This window comes from Mesocricetus auratus, unplaced genomic scaffold, assembly GCF_017639785.1.
Source record: "Mesocricetus auratus isolate SY011 unplaced genomic scaffold, BCM_Maur_2.0 Super-Scaffold_100003, whole genome shotgun sequence".
NCBI lineage: Eukaryota > Metazoa > Chordata > Mammalia > Rodentia > Cricetidae > Mesocricetus > Mesocricetus auratus.
In genome coordinates this window covers 76,532,362-76,550,548 of record NW_024429188.1, presented here as the reverse complement: position 1 = coordinate 76,550,548, position 18,187 = coordinate 76,532,362, and the positions used below count along the sequence as shown (strand labels likewise).

The following is an 18,187-nucleotide window of genomic DNA, read 5'->3' as shown; positions in this document are numbered from 1 at the left end:
ACAGCCTCCAAAACAATACAGAGAAACCCTGTCTCGAAAAACCAAAAAAAAATCTTTTTGCTAAACATTTTTCCATGGTAAAGTTCTCAGGACCTTTGTCCCATAAAGGCTAACGGCATTTGTGTTTGTGCTGCTAGAAATGTCCTGTTTACCAGATTATCTGCTAGCAGAATGGTTCATTTGTATATACCTGGATGAACTCTCATTTATGATGGAAGGAAGAATTGAACTTAACTTCTTCCAGATTTTGGCATTTAACCTTTTTTTTTTAAGTGAAGCACTCTCTTTGTTTAATTTGCATCTTCGCAGATGTATTCTGCAAGCTTTACTGATTTTGATGTTCGAATAAACAGCCTTTCTCGACTTTCCACTTCCTTCTTTCCTGTAGCAGTAATGCCCATCCTTTGCATGTAGATTTTGTGTCTACATGTAACCTCAAAGGCACTCTTTTCATTACTCCTTATTCATCTACACAACTGGATAATAATGTGTCTCATTATGACATTATCATGTATATAATGTGTTTGTATTACATATACTTCACCCTCTCTTGACCCCTCCCACTGATCCTCTTCCTCTTCTCAGCTAGCCCTCCTTTTTTATGTCCTTTTTTGTAACCCAGTTTCATTATGACTCTTACCTCTTAATGCCATCCTCATAAGATATTGATTTTCTTTGACTGAATTCTTTTTACAAAAAATGATTGTTACTGAAGATTCGTTGCCCAGCCTAGAAGCCATCTTGAACTATTCAATTTTCAACAGTGAAAAAGACCTGCTATCTCAGTTTGATGCTATCCCAGGCAAAAAAGGCACCCGTGTTCTCATTTGGAATGTCCGGAGGTATAGTATTACAGGGGTAATAGACTCTAATAAGCCCATATCGTATGATAAAGTGCATTTTAATATTATTTTCTAGATTAGATTGGATAAATACTGAGAAAGTCATCTCTCGGTAACTTTCTTGAGTCTCTTGAAATAGTGCTCCTCATTGGTAAAATGATGTGTATATTAGGTAAAAATGTGCACATCCTGAGGCTGCTACTGCAAATCATCATGGTAATACAATGCAACATTATTATGACAGCCTCAGAATCCTTTACAGTTCCATTCCATGTTTATTGACACTGTTTTAAGGTTGACAGATGATGGTTATTTTATGCATTGACCAACTAAGATGAATTAATAAGAACGATTATAGTGAAATAATACCATAGTTTAAAAATAAGAAATCCTGTATTCATGCTTTTAGAATATCTTGGAATAGACAAAAATCTTTGAAGCAAATAAGTTTTAACTATAATGGAGCTGTATTAAGATCATAACTTTAAAACTAACACAACAATCAATAGACAGTCTATGATGCGTCTTTTAATTTTGGCATGGCTAATAGATACATTTAAGAGTGTATTAAAGTTTAAACATAGGGCTGGTTAAGAGCACTGACTGCTCTTGCAGAGGGCCCGGGTTCAATTACCAGCAACCACACAACAGTTAACAACTCTCTATAACCCCAAGATCTGACACACTCACACAGAAATACATGCAAATAAAATAAAAATAAATAATTAAAAAGAAAGCTTAAACACAGAAACCCTAAAACTTTTATTATAACATTGGATGATTACTTATCTCTTTAATAGAACAATCCACAAATATGTTCATTTTTTCTATATGTCAAGCACTTTTCCAATTTCTTAGCTGGTGAAGTATATACATTAAAAGAATGCTGAATTATATAGGCACTGTAATTATAATTAAAAATAAGTAGGGCTAATATGCCCCATTGGGAAAACCTTAATGATATAATTTGTATAACTGGTAACTGTTTTGTTGTGGTATTCCCGATGATTTACACATATTAAACACACCTTTTTCTTTGTACATTATTTCACAGTTACACTCAAAAGCTTTCATGATCAAATAATTTTGAGAAAAGCTGTCTTAAAGCCTACTTATTGCTTTGTTAAAGACTTTGAAGATACAGTCATGTGCTAATATTTAAAAGAGTCATATAGTATTGGTATATCCCATTTTTTGAGACAAGGTTTCTCTGTAGCTTTGGAGCCTGTCCTGGAACTCGTTTTATAGACCAGGTTGGCCTCAACTCAAAGAGATTGTCTGTCTCTGGCTCCTGAATGCTGGGGTTAAAGGCGTTTGCCACCACTGCCCGGCTTAGTATATCCCATTAAAAAATGTTTCTCCCGATCTTTTTTTCTTAGATGGCAAAGATGAGGGGAAGGGAAGATAGGGACATTCTTTAGAGTGCTTGTACGAGTGTGCTAGGATAGTAAGAATCACAGTTATCCTGAAAATTCCAGAGCACACCTTTGCCTTGGTGTGGGTCTTATACAGGCTGCATGCCGCAATGGTTCCTGGTCAGCTTTGAGAATGGAGGTAAGTTTTCAGCCCAGCAACTCTGGGCTTGAGCTTGAGCTGGGAGTGTGAAGGAAGTTAATGTTGGATCTTGAGGGGACTCTACAGGCTAACAGTTGTTTCTCAATTTTGTTTGCTCACACAACCTTCTCCTTTTCTTATTTAAGAATATCTCCAGGGACTACTGTTCCACAGAACAGTTTGAAAACTGTTGTTCTAATAGAGAGATTGTCTCTGTAATCCATCTCTTAAAAAACAAATTTAAAGGTTTTTCCCCCAGGAGCAAAGGTGATTCTTAATGTTTTTTTCCCCTGATATTGAAATGGTGAGATTGCCCATGGTCTTGGAGAGAAGTAGCCTTTCAAGTACTTTTAAAGCTTAAGTAGTTAAAAAAACTGAGAATAAGAAAGGTCCATATGAAAGGAATACCACTGTTATTATATGTGTACTATGATTCCATATTTCAGAGGGATAGAAAATAGATGATGCTCAGTAGTAGTAGTAGTAGTAGTAGTAGTAGTAGTAGTAGTAGTAGTAGTTGGTGTTGTTGTTGATGGTGGTGGTAGTGGTGTGTGTGCACGTGCATGTATGTGTGTTGCCGTTTAACCATTTAACTCCTAGTGCTAGGCACCATAGAGGAAGAGGTAGGTGGGTTTCTCTGAGTTTGAGGCAAACCTGGTGTATGCAGTAAGTTGTAGGTCAGTCTGGGATACCTAACGAGACCTGTCTTGAGGGGAGGGAAGACATAGGACTAGATCTGGGGAAAATCTTGGTATATTATTAGTCCATAGTTGGCTGCTGAAGTCAGCAGAAATTGATTTGGATTCATGTGTTCATTCAGTTGGAAATAGTGATATTTAGTGACTTGTTTTAGCAGCAGTCACAAAGCTGATATGTAAAATCTTGCTTTGAGGGTAGCATTCACCTCATCAGATCACAGATATTCCATATGCCTTCTTGTCTTTCTTTATGAACCTGGCATCACCAACGCTATGAAACATGGTAGATTGATTTAGAATAGGAACAACTTAAATATGGTGTGCTCCTCAAATTTCATAGTTCGTAGTTACTTTGGAGGAATAGTCAGGAAAAGCAGCATATACCCTAGTATTACCTTATATTTTATTTCTCTTAGGTTCCTAATGCACACACACACACATACACAAGGGAGTCAGTTCTAAATTGCTACTTGTCTCTTTTACTTAGAAACAAAGATGGAAAGTCTGAGCTGGACTTTGACACAGATCAATATGATATCCTGGTATCAGACTTCGATGGTGAAGGAAAAGAGATTGGTGGTGTTACCTCCGAGCTGCCAGAAACAGAGTATTCTTTACGGGTGAGTAAGAACAGTCCTTCAGCCAGGCGGTAGTGGTGCAACCCTTTAATCCCAGCATTTGGGAAGCAGATGGATCTCTGTGAGTTCAAGACCAGCCTGGTCCACAAGTGCTAGTTCCAGGACAGGCTCCAAAGCTACACAGGGAAACCCTGACTCCAAAAACAAACAAAGAAAAGAAAAGTTCTTCAACGGTGGGACGTACAATTTCCTACAACTAGAAAACATCTTAGAACAGAGTTGAAGTGCAAGTGTGTAGAGATGATACTCTGCTGGAATTCCTTTTCACATCTACATTGAAGCAGTTTAGTTAATATAGCTACTTTCTCAAAATGGTAGTTTCCATATTGTGAAAAAGTATAGAAATGCAACCAAATATTTGCCAAGCCTAGGCACAGTTGGCTAGTGATGTTTTAGTGAGGTATCCGTAGAATTGACAATATGCATAACAACTTTCCTTTCACAAATCCATAGGCGTTTTGTAGTATTCTGTATATGAAGCCCCGGATGAAGATTTTTCTGCGGCAAAAGAAGGTGACTACCCAGATGATTGCTAAGAGCCTTGCAGACGTGGAACATGATGTATATAAGTCTCCCTTCACAGTATCCTTACATGCTGCTGACTTCTTGATTCTGGGGTTTAATCTCTCTATTGGTACACAGCCAAATCCCTGCCTTGTACCAATTCAAAGTTGTGTGTTAAAACACTACCCTTGTAGGAAGAATTTTGTAAGTGTCCCCCACCAGTTTTATCAGAAACTGACTGCAGACTATTAAATAAAACAGAGGCTCAGCAGATTTTTAAAATCTAATGTTGATTTACTTATTTATTTATCTTGAGACAGGGCCTCTCACAGTATTCCATACTGGCCTGAAACTCATTGTTTAGCACAGGCTAGCATTGATCTTGAGGTAATCCTCCTGCCTCAGCCTCCTGAGTGCTAAGATTACAATTATATGCTGTCACACCTGACTTTTTGAAATTTTTTATTACATATATTTATTTGTAAATCCTCAATTTATACCAATGAACAGCCAGATTTGAGAATCACACCCATAGATAGTCCCACTACATTTGATTAAAATTTTTAAAGATGTATTTATCCATTATATGTACAGTGTTCTGCCTCCGTGTATGCCTGCAGGCCAGAAGAGGGCACCAGATCTTATTACAGGTGATTGTGAGCCACCATGTGGTTACTGGGAATTGAACTCAGGACCTTGGAAGAGCAGGCAGTGCTCTTAAGCGCTGAGCCATCTCTACAGCCCCACATTTGATTAAAAATTTTAGTTGAAGTTGTTTGTCTTACACCTTATGTTGTAACTGGTCCAGATTTAAACTTGGATGTGAATTAGTGAGTGGAAATTAAAGGTATTTGTGGGAGGAGATGAATCACTAACAAGCTCAACATGGATTTTCTGGGACCTTTTCATAATTACAGGCACCCAGAAGAGCACTTGCTTTTCTATACTTCACTGCACTGTAAGTGGATTTCAGACACGAGGGACAATCTTGAGATGAACTATGCTAGTTAACCACCTTCACTGGTGGCATTTTGAGGAAAAAACTAGTCTTCAGAAGACTGAGAACTCAAGTATTTATGAACACTTCCTTTTTTATTTTGCAGTAGCCAGGAATACAACTCGTGGCCCTATAGACATGTTCTCTGAATTTTAAAAATCAAAGACATTATTTTACTTCTTTTTTCCTTACTGCCATGCCATGATTAGAAACTGCTTATTTAAAATATACATGTAGTCATTACTCAGAGTGGATTTTCTTTTTTTTTTTTTTGGAAACATATACCTTCTCTACTAGGAAATTTGCCTAAGCAAGCTCAACTTAGAGTCAGAGCTAGCAAGTGAGAAAATTGTTAATGACTTCACCTTATGTAGGTTAGGATGGAGGGCTGTGCATTTAGCAGAGTCCCTCTAACTTCATGTTTTTCCAGATTCTGTTGTATGACATGTCCCTTTCCTGAGTATGACTTCTTACTGTTGTGGGTTTCTATCAGGCTAACTTCAATGATACATTCTATAGTTATCTCAGCTCTCCTTCCTATTAATCCAGTTACCTTCTCATACTACAATTCCAGTCAAACAGAGTCAGTGTTGACGTGACTAAAATGAAACCCCAAATACTGGCATTATTTTTCCAGAGATGAGTGCAGAACAAGGTAATTGGTACTGATTTATTTATTCCTCTTTACTACTCTCTGTGCTCTTCACACAAATTTGATTTATTTCCTCCCACAATGTACCTTCAGTCCATTAAAAGTGTACAGCACAAAATATTTGACTATCATTCTCTTTAAAATGTCAATTTATGTTATGAGACTTTTGGTTGATTTGGGCAAGTTTTGTCTTATTCCTTTTGTTGTTGTTGCTGTTTTGGAATAACGTCTTATTTGAAGTTTGTCTTGCATTCCTAGAGCTCAGAAACTTTATATGTTCTGAATCATATATTAGAGTACTGAGTTTACCAATTGTATTATGTTTTCATCATTCCTGATCCTTTTGCCCTATGGTATTGATGTACATAAATTGTCATTTATAGAGTCTGTAAGATTTTTTTTTATTTCTGTGACAGATAGTAAGAGAAACTAAGGGAAGAAAGATTTATTTAAGCTCATGGTTTCAGAGATTCAATCCATTGTGCAAGAAAGAGGTGGTGGAGCACAGTAGCTAGCTGGCATTGTGGCAGCCAAATTAGAGCAGGCAGTGGTGACACACACCTTTAATCTCAGCACTCAGGAGACAGAGGCAGGCGAGTCTCTGAGTTAGAGACCAGTCTGGTCTACAAATAGAGTTCCAGAACAGCCAGGAATGTTTCACAGAAAAACAACCCTGTCTTGAAAACACATAAACAAAACAAAAAAGTGGAGCAAGACATTGCTTACTTTTTACATGCGTTCTAGCAAGTTTTTGTTGATTCACATGCAGTGCCATTTGCTGGGGTTTTTGTTTTGTTTTTTGATTTTTTTCTATAATTTATACTTTTTGTCTCCTGGAGCCTCTGGAGTTTGTCTCCTTAATGATTTTCTTCTCAGAATAAGCAGGTGAGAATCACGTTTGGATTCTCTTGCAAGTATCACAACCAGTTTGGAGTAATGATGTATCATAACAACCGCCTTATTAAGGCCTTTGAGAAGGTGGGCTGCCAATTAAAGGTGAGTGATTAATATTGCTTTGTCATAGAGGTCTGCAAAGAATGTGAAGAGAATCTTAAATTTCTGGAAAGATAGGCACATTAATGGTTTTCAGACCCATCTCATGACACTTATTAGATTGTGACACTGAAATTCTGGATCAATATGTGAGGTGTCCGATGTGGAAAAACTTCGTTTCTCAGGTGCTAACCCAGCAGCTAGTTGTCTGTTTATAAGGGATAGGGTTCAGTCATACCAGTCACACCATGTCAACTTATTAACGTGTAAAATAGTTTTAATTATTTTTGGAGACAGTAAAGGTATATTGGAAGGTTCATAAACTCTAGTGGCTGAAAAAAATCAAGATTTGTGCTCTGGGTTTTCTATGTATAAGCTATATTCCTGGATAAATCAAGTAACTCCTTTGAGGTTCAATTTCTATGCTAGTAAAGTAGAAACAGTTTTCTTTATCTTCCTATCAAATTAGAGGGTTAAAAGATAGTAAGTGTGATAAATGGTCTGAAATATTTCATAGGCCAAACTACACAAATGTTACCATTATTTTTAATGATTTAACAATTATTTAAAGTACTGATTTCCACAAGCGATCACTTTGTTCCTATTTTGAAGATTAGATGACTGAAGCCCAGGGAATATATACGGCTGTGTGTGGCATAGTAGGACAGTAATAAAAGCCCCAGAATAGTTAACTGTGAGGTCTTGGTTTTCCCTGTTACACCATCTTTTTTTTTTTTTTGGTTTTACGATACAGGGTTTCTCTGTATTGTTTTGGAGGCTGTCGGTCCAGCCCGGCCTCGAACTCACAGAGATCCACCTGCCTTTGCCTCCCGAGTGCTGGGATTAAACGCATGCGCCACCACCACCCAGTTGTTACACCATCTTTAAACAACTCCTGGTTATGTGTCAGTTTAATTACTCCTTGACTCTAGTAAAGAGTGAGACAAGCTTGAAAACCCCCAAATCTTTTGCACTTCCCCTCTGACTCTGGTAGTTCTTGGTGGCCTCTATATGTATGAAATGCCTGTGTTATAGGATTCAGATTTGGTGATTACATCACACCTCTAATTTTTAAATAAGGTTTCATTTCACTTCTGCAGAACCTTGTTATATAATTTTGCTTTTTAGCAATGTAAAATCCTTTATTCCAGTGAACCTCTTGGCAATCCTAGAATATAAAGCACTTGAAAATGGAGTCATGTGGATGAAGTATAGATAGCTACTAGAGCTGAGGAATTCTAGGGATCTGTGAATGATTGTTTGAACAATCTGAAAGACAGAAAGGGGGCAGATCCGGACGGGGTGAGAGGTGGAGAAGAATGGAAGAACTGTGAAGAGCAGAGGGAGGGGAAACTGTGATGGAGCATAAGTGTATGAAAAAAGTCTTATTTCCAACAAATAAAAAAAGAAAAAGAAAATCTTTCTTTTTGAGCTTGCCAGGGACCAGTCTACTAAAGTGTACTCTGTGTGTTCCTCTACAACTTCATGGCCTTTCCTTATCCATAAATACTGTGTAACCTTTTTCCATTATTTTTTGGAATCAAAAGGAAATGCCTCTAGGCCTTCAATAGTAATGTGTTGAAATTAACATTTTCTTCTAAGCCAACTTGTGGAGAAGGTGTGGGAGTAATTGGAGTCATTGAGTGCAATTTCCTAAAACCTGCCTACAACAAACAAGACTTTGAGTACACCAAGGAATACCGGTGAGTCACTCTCAACCTGAGATGTTTCAGATAAATTGCTCAGATACCATCCTGCTCTCTGAAGTTTCCCAACCACCGCTAAAATCCAACTGGAGAAGTTAGCAGAGAATGATTGCAAATATAGTTTCCAAGATCTCTACTTTACCTTTTAGAAATTACAAAATATAGAAATGTTTTGACAAAAGATTTCTGGTCAAATGAAGGACCTTGTCCTTCAGATGAATGAAGCTATTGAGCACATTTTGGGAAGAAGAATTGAAATTTGTCCCATAAATTTTCTTGAAGTCAGTGAAATGTTAACTTTTGTAACTGTTAGAACAACAAGGTAGATATGTATGCACTCACAGAAGCATCTAGGGAAGATACGTAGTTCAGAATCAGAAGGGAACTTGACACCTACCAATACAGATGTTTTAGGAACTGAAGAAGTTGTTAAAATTGACTTGAAAATAAGTTTGGTGTTTAAGATACAGCTCAGTAATAGAATGCTAGATTATCATGCATGTGACCCTAGATTTGATACCTTGTATGTGTTAGGTAAAGGACATAGGATAAAAGAAATTAGAACCCTTGATTTTTATGAACAAATGTGGTACATGAAAATATGAAACAAATACACATAAAATAATTACGGTGTGATTGTTCGTTTGTTTGTTTGTTGTTTTTCTAGACAGGGTTTCTCTGTGTAACAGCTCTGCTTGCCCTGGAACTCGCTCTGTAGACCAGGTTGGCCTCAAACTCAGAGACCCACCTGCCTCTGCCTCCCGAGTGCTGGGATTAAACTTGAGCACTACCACTACCTGGCTGAGGACTACCTTTAAATATTACTAAAGAAAATCAAAGAAAGCTTCACAAAACAGACCATATTTAGCTTAAACTTGACTGAAAAGTTCTAGGTGAACTAAGTCAGTGAGTTGTTCATCAACCTGATGCTGTCACCCTTTAATACAGTTCCTCATGATGTGGTGACCCCCAACCATAAAAATTATTTTGTTGTTACATCATAACTGTAATTTTACTGGTGTTATGAATCATAATGTGATTTTTTTTGGAGATTGTTTGTCAAAAGGGTTGCATCCCCAGGGTGAGAAATAGTGTTCTAAGCAAAGTAGAGTGTAGGTAATAGCACAGAAAGGTAGGGGGTGTTCTTGGAATCTGAAGAAAGAGAAGACATGAGAACATTTGGTATCATTCTATTTAAAATCCCAGCAGTATCTTTTTCTAAGAGTGGGAGGAAAAATCGTTTCTCAGAAATGTTTTTTTGTGCTTCAAGCTACAACAAAGTTAATTAAATGTTCCTTCATTTATATGAGACCATAAGAACTTTAGATGTAGGGTTTGACAAAGAGATAGCGATTTGAGTGGCAATCCCAAATTAATTTAAACATAATTGGGTTTAATACTCAAGCTTATCAGTGGTTATGGCAACAGTGTGTTCTGGATTCAAATAAATTAATCATTTAAAGTGAATTTGACCCATAATGAAGACCTTGACCAAGACTTGTCTCCTAAATGTGAAAGTTTAGAAAGGTTTAATGAAACCAACTATTCCTTCTTTTGAGTGAAAGTGACGAATTTATGATAATTACCTAAATAATATTTATGAAATCCAAATGTTAGATATTAAAATGTTTCAACAGCTTTCCATATTATTGTTGCCAACATACCACCATAAAAAGTCTATTTTTCTATTGGATACATTAGACCTTTGTTTTTTGATGCATAGTTTTAGTATGATGAATCTGAGAGCTAAAATAAAGGCATTCTATAAACATGTAGGATTTCTGCTTAAGTAATTTAATAATTACCATACATTTATTTTTACTAAAAACAGAATGACAATACTAACATACATAGAGTCTTGTGAATAATAAATGTGCTACTTATTACCCAGTTTGGGTGTCAATGCCATCTACTTTTAAAATATTTATTTTTGTTTTATGTGTATGGTAATTTTTCCTGCATGTGTATATGTATACCACATGTATGCCTGGTGCTGGGTGAATGGCAGAAGATGACATCAAGTCCCTTGGAACTGAAGTTACAGACGGTTGTGAACTGCTGTGTGGGTGCTGAGAACTGAACTTTGGTCCTTCTCCAAGAGCAGCAACACACTTAGCCACAGATTCATCCATTTAGCTCCACTGTTTTCAAAGACATGATGTCATATTGTTCATGCTTGCCTCAAACTCACTATGCAACTGAAGGTAGTTTTGAATTCTTGTACTTTCTGCCCACATCTCACAAGTGCTGTGATGATAGGAATGAATCACCATGTCCTATGCCTTTATGCTGAGGACTGAACTCAGGTCCTTGCATATGCAAACACAAACTCTACTACTAAGCTAAATCCCCAGTCCTAATGCCCGTTACGTACACGTCATACAAAGTGAGAAAGAGTTTACATAAAAACATGGGAATTTGAAACCAGATACTAATCCCAACACCCAGGGGCTATGGCCATGGGATTGTGAATTCAAGGGCAGCCTGGGCCACATAATGAGTTCTTGGGCAGCCTCATCTATATAGCAAGACCCTCCATTCCACTTGTCCCTCTCAAAAATGGGAATTTGAGGGAAGGATTAGATAACATTATTTGCTGTCACAAATTCCTCCTGTGACTATTACAGATCCAAAAGTACAAATAATAAAACCAACTATCATACTACTAGAATATCTATGAAGAAATCATCTGTAATACATTACTTTGAACAACCCAGATATTAGATTTTAGCTATAAATATCATGGTTCAAACTTAAAACATTTATAGAGTCAACTTTGCCTTAAAAAAGCAACCAAAGCATTTAACTGAGCAAGCCATTAACACATAACACAGTGAATAGGTTTTGTAGAATCTTCCAAAGAATTTCAAAACATAGTTGCTTACTTTAAGGACTTTGCATTCTGTTTGTAATAATAGATTATCACACACCTGAAAACAACTGAATAGCATTAAAATGGCTCATAGACCTCTTTGGTTCTATACAGGGAAAATGCTCTGATGAGACAGATAAGGAAAGTTTTAGGTAGATTATATTAAGTAAGATATGCATTAAATGGATCTCTGAGTTCGAGGCCAGTCTGGTCCACAGAGCAAGTTCCAGGACAGACAAGACTACACCGAGAAACCTTGTCTCAAAAAAGCCAGCAAACAACAATAGCTCCTGGGGATCCAACAGGTACTTCTTGTCTCCATGAGCACAAGGCACACATGTGGTATACAGACATGCCTGCAGAGAAAACACCCACAAGTATAAATACATACTACAAACTTAAAAGGATACAGGATGTCTAAAAGGAAAGGAGTGCTGGTACACAGTTGTTTGAGCTACTGTAGTGACAAGAACTCTGAGGGGCAAATGGAGATAAGGTGATGTACATAAATGAAGAAACAGCAAACAAAATGGTTAATGGAGGGCCAGATCCTAAAGCAGACATTGGCAAATATTTTCTGAGAAGGTCAGAGAGTCATTGTAGACCACACAGTCTCTTACCCAACTTCTCAATTCTGTCATAGTATGAAAGTATATATTGACAGTAAGTAAAGGAGTGAGTATTGTGCTAGTACAATTTTGTTCACAAAACAAGCAGCAAGGAGGGTGTACCCAACAGGCTATCATTGGCACACCCTTTTATTAGAACCCCTATTTCTGAACTATGTGCCAAGTTATATCTGATGGTTTTAGAGGATCCAGATGATAATTTATATTTTACGCAAGAACAGTGATCCTCAACTTTTGTCTACAACGAGCAGAAAGCATCTTCTATTGTTGTAACAATTGACCATAAATTTAGTGGCTTAGTACAACACTAATTGACTGTATTAGCGTTCTGTTGGTTAGACATCTTACTCAGATCTCACTGGGCTAAAATCAAGGTGTTGGCAGGCTGTCTTCCTTTCTGGAGACTCCAAGGGAGAATCCGATTCCTTTTCTTTTCCAATTTTAGAGACTGCCAGCATTCCTTGGCCCAAGGCCCTCTTCTCCAACTTCAAAGTCAGCAGTGATGAGTTGCATCCTCCTCACATTGCATCATTCCAGTAACTTGTTTCCATAATCACATTGACTCCTCTGATTCTGACTCCTCTGGCTCACTCTTCCACACTTGAAGGCCTGTGCGTACATTGGACATTTAGAATACTTTTCCTACTGTAAGGTCAGCAGATAAGTAACAATAACTCTCTTACTGTGTATAACCTTAGACAGTCACAGATTTTAGGGATTGTTACCTAGACATCTTTGAAAGACTACTGTTTTATTTGTCAGTCTGTCCTCCGGTGCATCAACAATCAAAAAGTACTTGCTCTATCCCATCCCAACATCATCAAAAGTTTCAGTCTAAAGTCTTAGCTAAGTGTCATCATCTCAGAAGTCCTATATTTCATATCTAATTCTGATGTACATGGGGATAATATCTCTCTCTCTCATATTTTACTGCTATAATAGCAGGAGACTCACAGGACACCAGTTATATAAAAGTTCTGTGTCAAGTGAGGTTTAAAGTGAAAAGAAAAGGAGTTACAGGTACCAAGCAATTTCATGAATCCAGTTATGCAAATTCCATTAAATATCAATGACCAAGCATAATTTTCTGAGGCTTACAACACTGCCCCCTATCATCGAAGCACCTTCTGGGCTATGATTCAACTCTCAAAATTACCTGTTCATGAAGACTAGTATGTATATTTTTACAGCAGAGTAATTTCATCAGGTTATTGTCACTAGACTCTTTTTAAATATTTATTTTATTTTTGTGATGATCATATAATTACATCATTTTCTTTAACTCTTTTCTGTCTCCAAACCTTCCCATATACCTCTTCTTGCTCTCTTTCAAATTCATGACTTATTTTTTTCAGTAGTCATTGTTATATACACATATGTATGTGTGTATACATACATAGTCCTAGTTACAGTCTTCTCGGTGTGTATAATGTTACTTGTAATGTATATATTTTTAAAAATTCAGTGTGATTCTTTTGTTGTATATTCTCCCCCATTTATTCATGTAAGTCAGAGCTGAATGTGTTTGTGCTCCTGCCATCTCCAAAACCTTGTCGGTCGCCGGGCATTGGTGGCACACGCCTTTAATCCCAGAACTCGGGAGGCAGAGGCAAGCGGATCTCTGTGAGTTCAAGGCCAGCCTGGTCTATACAGCGAGTGCCAAGATAGGCTCCAAAGCTACAAAAAAAACCCAACAACAACAAAAATCCTTGTAGGTCTTCCATGGATGTGATGAATATTCATTCCACTTAACAAAGTTTCTAGAGTGATTTTCCGTAGATAATCTTATTTCTCTTCTTGTCCTCAGCTGAGATGGTTGTGGAGGTCCATGGGTCACAGGTCACATGCTTAATAATCCCAAAGAGCCTTGTATGTGGCTGAATATTTTGACCTTTTGATCTGACTGAGATATTAGCTAATGATGGTCCAACCCTACTCTTCATTCACAGAGCTCACAGTCCTAACAATGAATCTGTACATTTTGATATCCTTTGTGGTTTTGACTGGCTGAGAATATTCCAGATTGTCAAATTCTGGTTCCTTTCGCATTATCAGTTCTTTTCATTTATCTTTTCTTTCCTGCATTTTACATGACCAGCCAGAGAACACAGCTTCAGCAGTTTATCTAGAGAGTTCCTTGGCCAAATGTACAAATTCATCATTTCCAAGCTGTTCTATCCATGGAACTACAGGACATGTTTCTGCTAAGCTTTCTGTGACTATGTAGCTAGGATCATATTTCAGATTTTCCAGTAATGTGTTGGCTCATTTCCCCTGAGCCTTGGTTAGTAGTATCTTTACCATCTGTGTTTCTAACTCTACTTACAATTATTTGGGCAGTCTTTAAGGCAATTTCTAGGTTCTCTACCCTGCTTCTCCACTTCCTTCAGAGCCCTCCCCAGTTTAGTTAACATCCATCCGTATGTCTATTCAAAGTCTACTCGGTGCAGTTAGACTCTGGCATTTTTCTCAAACCTTAGCCGAATTTCTTTATTTTCCTTTTATTCTGTTTTTAAACAGAGTCCTGTGTAACCTTAAGATGACCCTGAACTCCTGATCCTCCGAGATATCCCAGACTGCCAATTTTCACTTTCAAAGGAACTTCCTCATTTTTAGGTATTTTTATAGTAGCACTGTTTCTAGGCATCACAGTCTGCCATATTCTTTTTTATTGATTTAAAAAATATTTATATGTATGTGCGCACATGTGAGCATATGCAGGCTCAGGACATGAAACTGGATGGCAAACTTTACCCACTGAACCATCTCAAGGGACCAATATTCTTCTTGTCATATCATATGGCATCATATATTTATGAATTTGGGTTGAATAAATTTACATTTAAAGTAATCATTAGTAAGGGAAGATGACTGTCATTTGGCAATACATTTTATTGCTTCTCTCATTTCCTAAATCGCTGTTTTATGTTTAGGTGATATTTTATAGTGGAATGTTTAAATTCTTTTCATATGTATATATATATATATATTCCAGAGAGATTACATTTAAGATGCATGTGTCTCTTTTCAATTTAGACTTCTACAGTGCCTATGGTGAACCACAGGTGGTGCTGTACATGTCCTTTAGACTTTATTTCCATCTTCTAAATGTTCTCTTATTGTTCTTCAATTTTAGAATTTCTTTAAGCTCCCAGATACTTTTGTCTGTCCTGCCTTTGACTCCATCAAGTGAATTGTCTGTTTTAGCTATTCTATTCAATTCTGCATTTTATTTTATTTTTTAGCTTTTGTCTGTCCTCTTCTTACCATTTCCATTTTGTTCAAAGACTGTTTGAACTTGTCTACCTTCACACCTTCCTTAGGGTTTTGGAGCATCTTTAAGCCAGAACTTTTTCAGGGACTATTTCTTTGGATTTCATTTTTCTTTTATCATAACACATTTTTGTGTTTCTTTGTATGCATTGTGGTCTTTATAACACAGTAATTCTGGAAATGAGATTCTTCCCCCCTTTCCTAGGATTAGCTTTGTTGATTTTGTTTATTTGGTGTCAGTGGTGTGGTTTGCTATAAGCTAACTCTGTACCAGGGACCAGGTAGAGTGTAATCTTAAAGTTTTCTCACTTGTTTTATGAACCTGTATTTTCCTCTGGAAAGTTATAGTCATGTTCTAATTTTCTCTAGTGCATATATGTGTGGTTATGTATATATATGTACGTATATGTGCATGTATATATGTGTGTTTGTGCTTTTGAGTGCATTAGTTTTTAACATCTGACTCCTCAAACAGGAAAATATGTGAAAATAAAATTCTATCACTTTGAATGTCCTGGGCATCATTTTAACTAGAGGAGAAACTTGTAATCATAGAGAACATAACAGAAAAGGCCATTTGCCTGTTGTGTGATCAAAAATAGTAGCAATGAGAGCACATGTCACTATCTTTGTAGGATGGCAACCTTTTTTCCTATCATGGTTCTTATCAGTGGCTTGTGGAGCACCTGCAGGATTCTCTGTTATGGCACTAGAGGTGGAGAATGTATAGCTATTACTCTGCTAAGAACAGCGATGGACCAAAATTAACCACAGCTTGCCATCTAAGTGCACCAAAATACCGATTGTTAAATACTAACTGAAGTAGATTCAGGATCCTGTAACAGTTGTGCAATAAAATGTTGAAGGAACATTTTTCCTATTAATCTTATTTGTCTGTGGTCAGGCAGACTCTTCCAGGGCACTTGTTATCTAGACATATCTCCTACTTATCTTCCCAGCAACTCATCAAATTTTCTTTATCAAGTAGGCCTTGAGGAGGAAACTAAAGTATATGGCTGTGTATGATTGAGGGAAGGCTATCAACAGAGAGGTGGAAGTATTGGTAATAGTGAAAGAATGAGTTAATACAGGAACTTGTCCCTGATTATGTATGTAGATGAGTCTCGTGTATGTAGTGAGAATCTACTTTAAAATAAGTAGGGTGGTGGTAAGGAAGAGGTATACTGAAGAGAAGATCTGCAAAGATACTGAATAATGATCCCGAGGGTGAAGAGAGGTTTGAAATTTCTCACGTTTATAGTGTTCCAGGTATGTATACATTTACATTAAGTTGTAATCCTGGGGGATGGAATTTGATAGGAATTTTCATTAGACAAGAAAGCAAACTCAGATTCAGCTTCTAATAATAGTGTTGTCGAAAAATGTTGAAGGAACATTTTCCATGTTAGTGCTTGCTGCTGTGATTAGTGTTTTGATGCAGAGGAACTTTAAGACAGATAAAGCTAATATTTGATTGATTTCTAGTAAATAAGGTTTTCTGTAAGAGCCTGTAATGTTTCTATTTGATCCTAAATTATGCCCCTATCATCATCTGAAAATTATTAATTCGTCAGTATTTATCTCTGTCATCATTCTGTCACATTCTCTAATGACAATGACAACATACTCATTGCATGATTCTACAAGCCTTGAAAAAACCTAGACCATTTTACTTTTTTGGATCTTACAATCATTTTAACTTCATGGCCAAAGTGACTATCAATCATTATGATATTAACATTATGGTATAGTTTTTCTGTTATAGTTTTCATTATTGTTGTATTATAGGACTTCTCAAAGGCAGTTAACTCCTATGTTAATTTTTAAAGTTGTGGGTATTCAAAATTATGCTGATTATTCTAAATTGCTGGACTCTGTTAAATAGGAGCTTTTGAAAAGTAAAAAAATTATTCAAGTGCTGAACTTTGACATATTCCTTGCATTTTCTTTCAGGTCCATAATAAATGCTCTTTCCCAGAAACTCAATGCCTATTGGAAGGAAAAAACATCTCAACAGAATTTTGAGACCATATTTACATGCAGGCCAGTATTATAAGTAATAAAATATATACTATGAAAACATTAAGGGTAATGTCCTTCCATCAAATGGAAGAAAAAAGGATAAAATAATATTTTTCACACCAGGGAGGTTAGTTAACTAGCAATAAGAAAGCACAGGTACTAATTACATCATTTTACCTCTTTATTCTGATTTAAGACTTGTGTGGTTTGTATCATAAATGTAATGGGTTTAGTGCTGTCAGTTTATGAGAGACTAATATAGTGGAGGATTATGGCTATTTAAATCAGACCCTCCTTGGTGGAAAGTCTAGACCAGCTTCTTGATAGTTGAGCGCACTTTGATAAGTGAGTGACTTCACGTCTTTGTATTGAATTAGGCTCCATGATTTTTGAGCAGTTAGTGACATAGAGTAGGTGTTTAGACATGTTAACAAACCTTCTTTCTTTTTATTCTTGCTAAATTTTATTGGGACTAAACAGGTATTTCAGAGCAGAAATAGAGAATGAAACATATAAGAGAAACAGTAGAGGTTACTGGATCTATGCCTTAGTAGGTAAGGAGAAAAAGATCAACCCTGAAGGCAGGCTGCATAACAGCATACATACAATTAGCTATAACATCACCATACTAAATATTAAAGTGATAGAAATCACACTGCCTCTCTCATGCGAGGAGAGGTGTCTAGTTTTTCAAGTAGAAACTACAAGTTTGTACTCCCACCAGGAACGGAGGAGTGTTCACTTTACATCCTCTCCAGCCTAAGCTGTCATTGGTGTTTTTGATCTTTGCCACTCTGATGGGTATAA

General features: G+C 36.8%; 1 protein-coding gene across 1 annotated transcript in view; it reads left to right on the top strand.

The window, feature by feature from the left end:
* Morc4 (MORC family CW-type zinc finger 4) overlaps window positions 1–18,187 on the top strand; it is a 57,300-nt gene that overhangs the window by 13,451 nt on the left and 25,662 nt on the right. Inside the window, exons 5-10 of the mRNA XM_005076697.4 lie at window positions 695–842; window positions 3,582–3,714; window positions 4,186–4,314; window positions 6,762–6,881; window positions 8,481–8,581; window positions 17,312–17,401. Coding sequence (XP_005076754.1) covers window positions 695–842; window positions 3,582–3,714; window positions 4,186–4,314; window positions 6,762–6,881; window positions 8,481–8,581; window positions 17,312–17,401 — 721 coding nt within the window. The remainder of the gene's footprint in view (window positions 1–694; window positions 843–3,581; window positions 3,715–4,185; window positions 4,315–6,761; window positions 6,882–8,480; window positions 8,582–17,311; window positions 17,402–18,187) is intronic.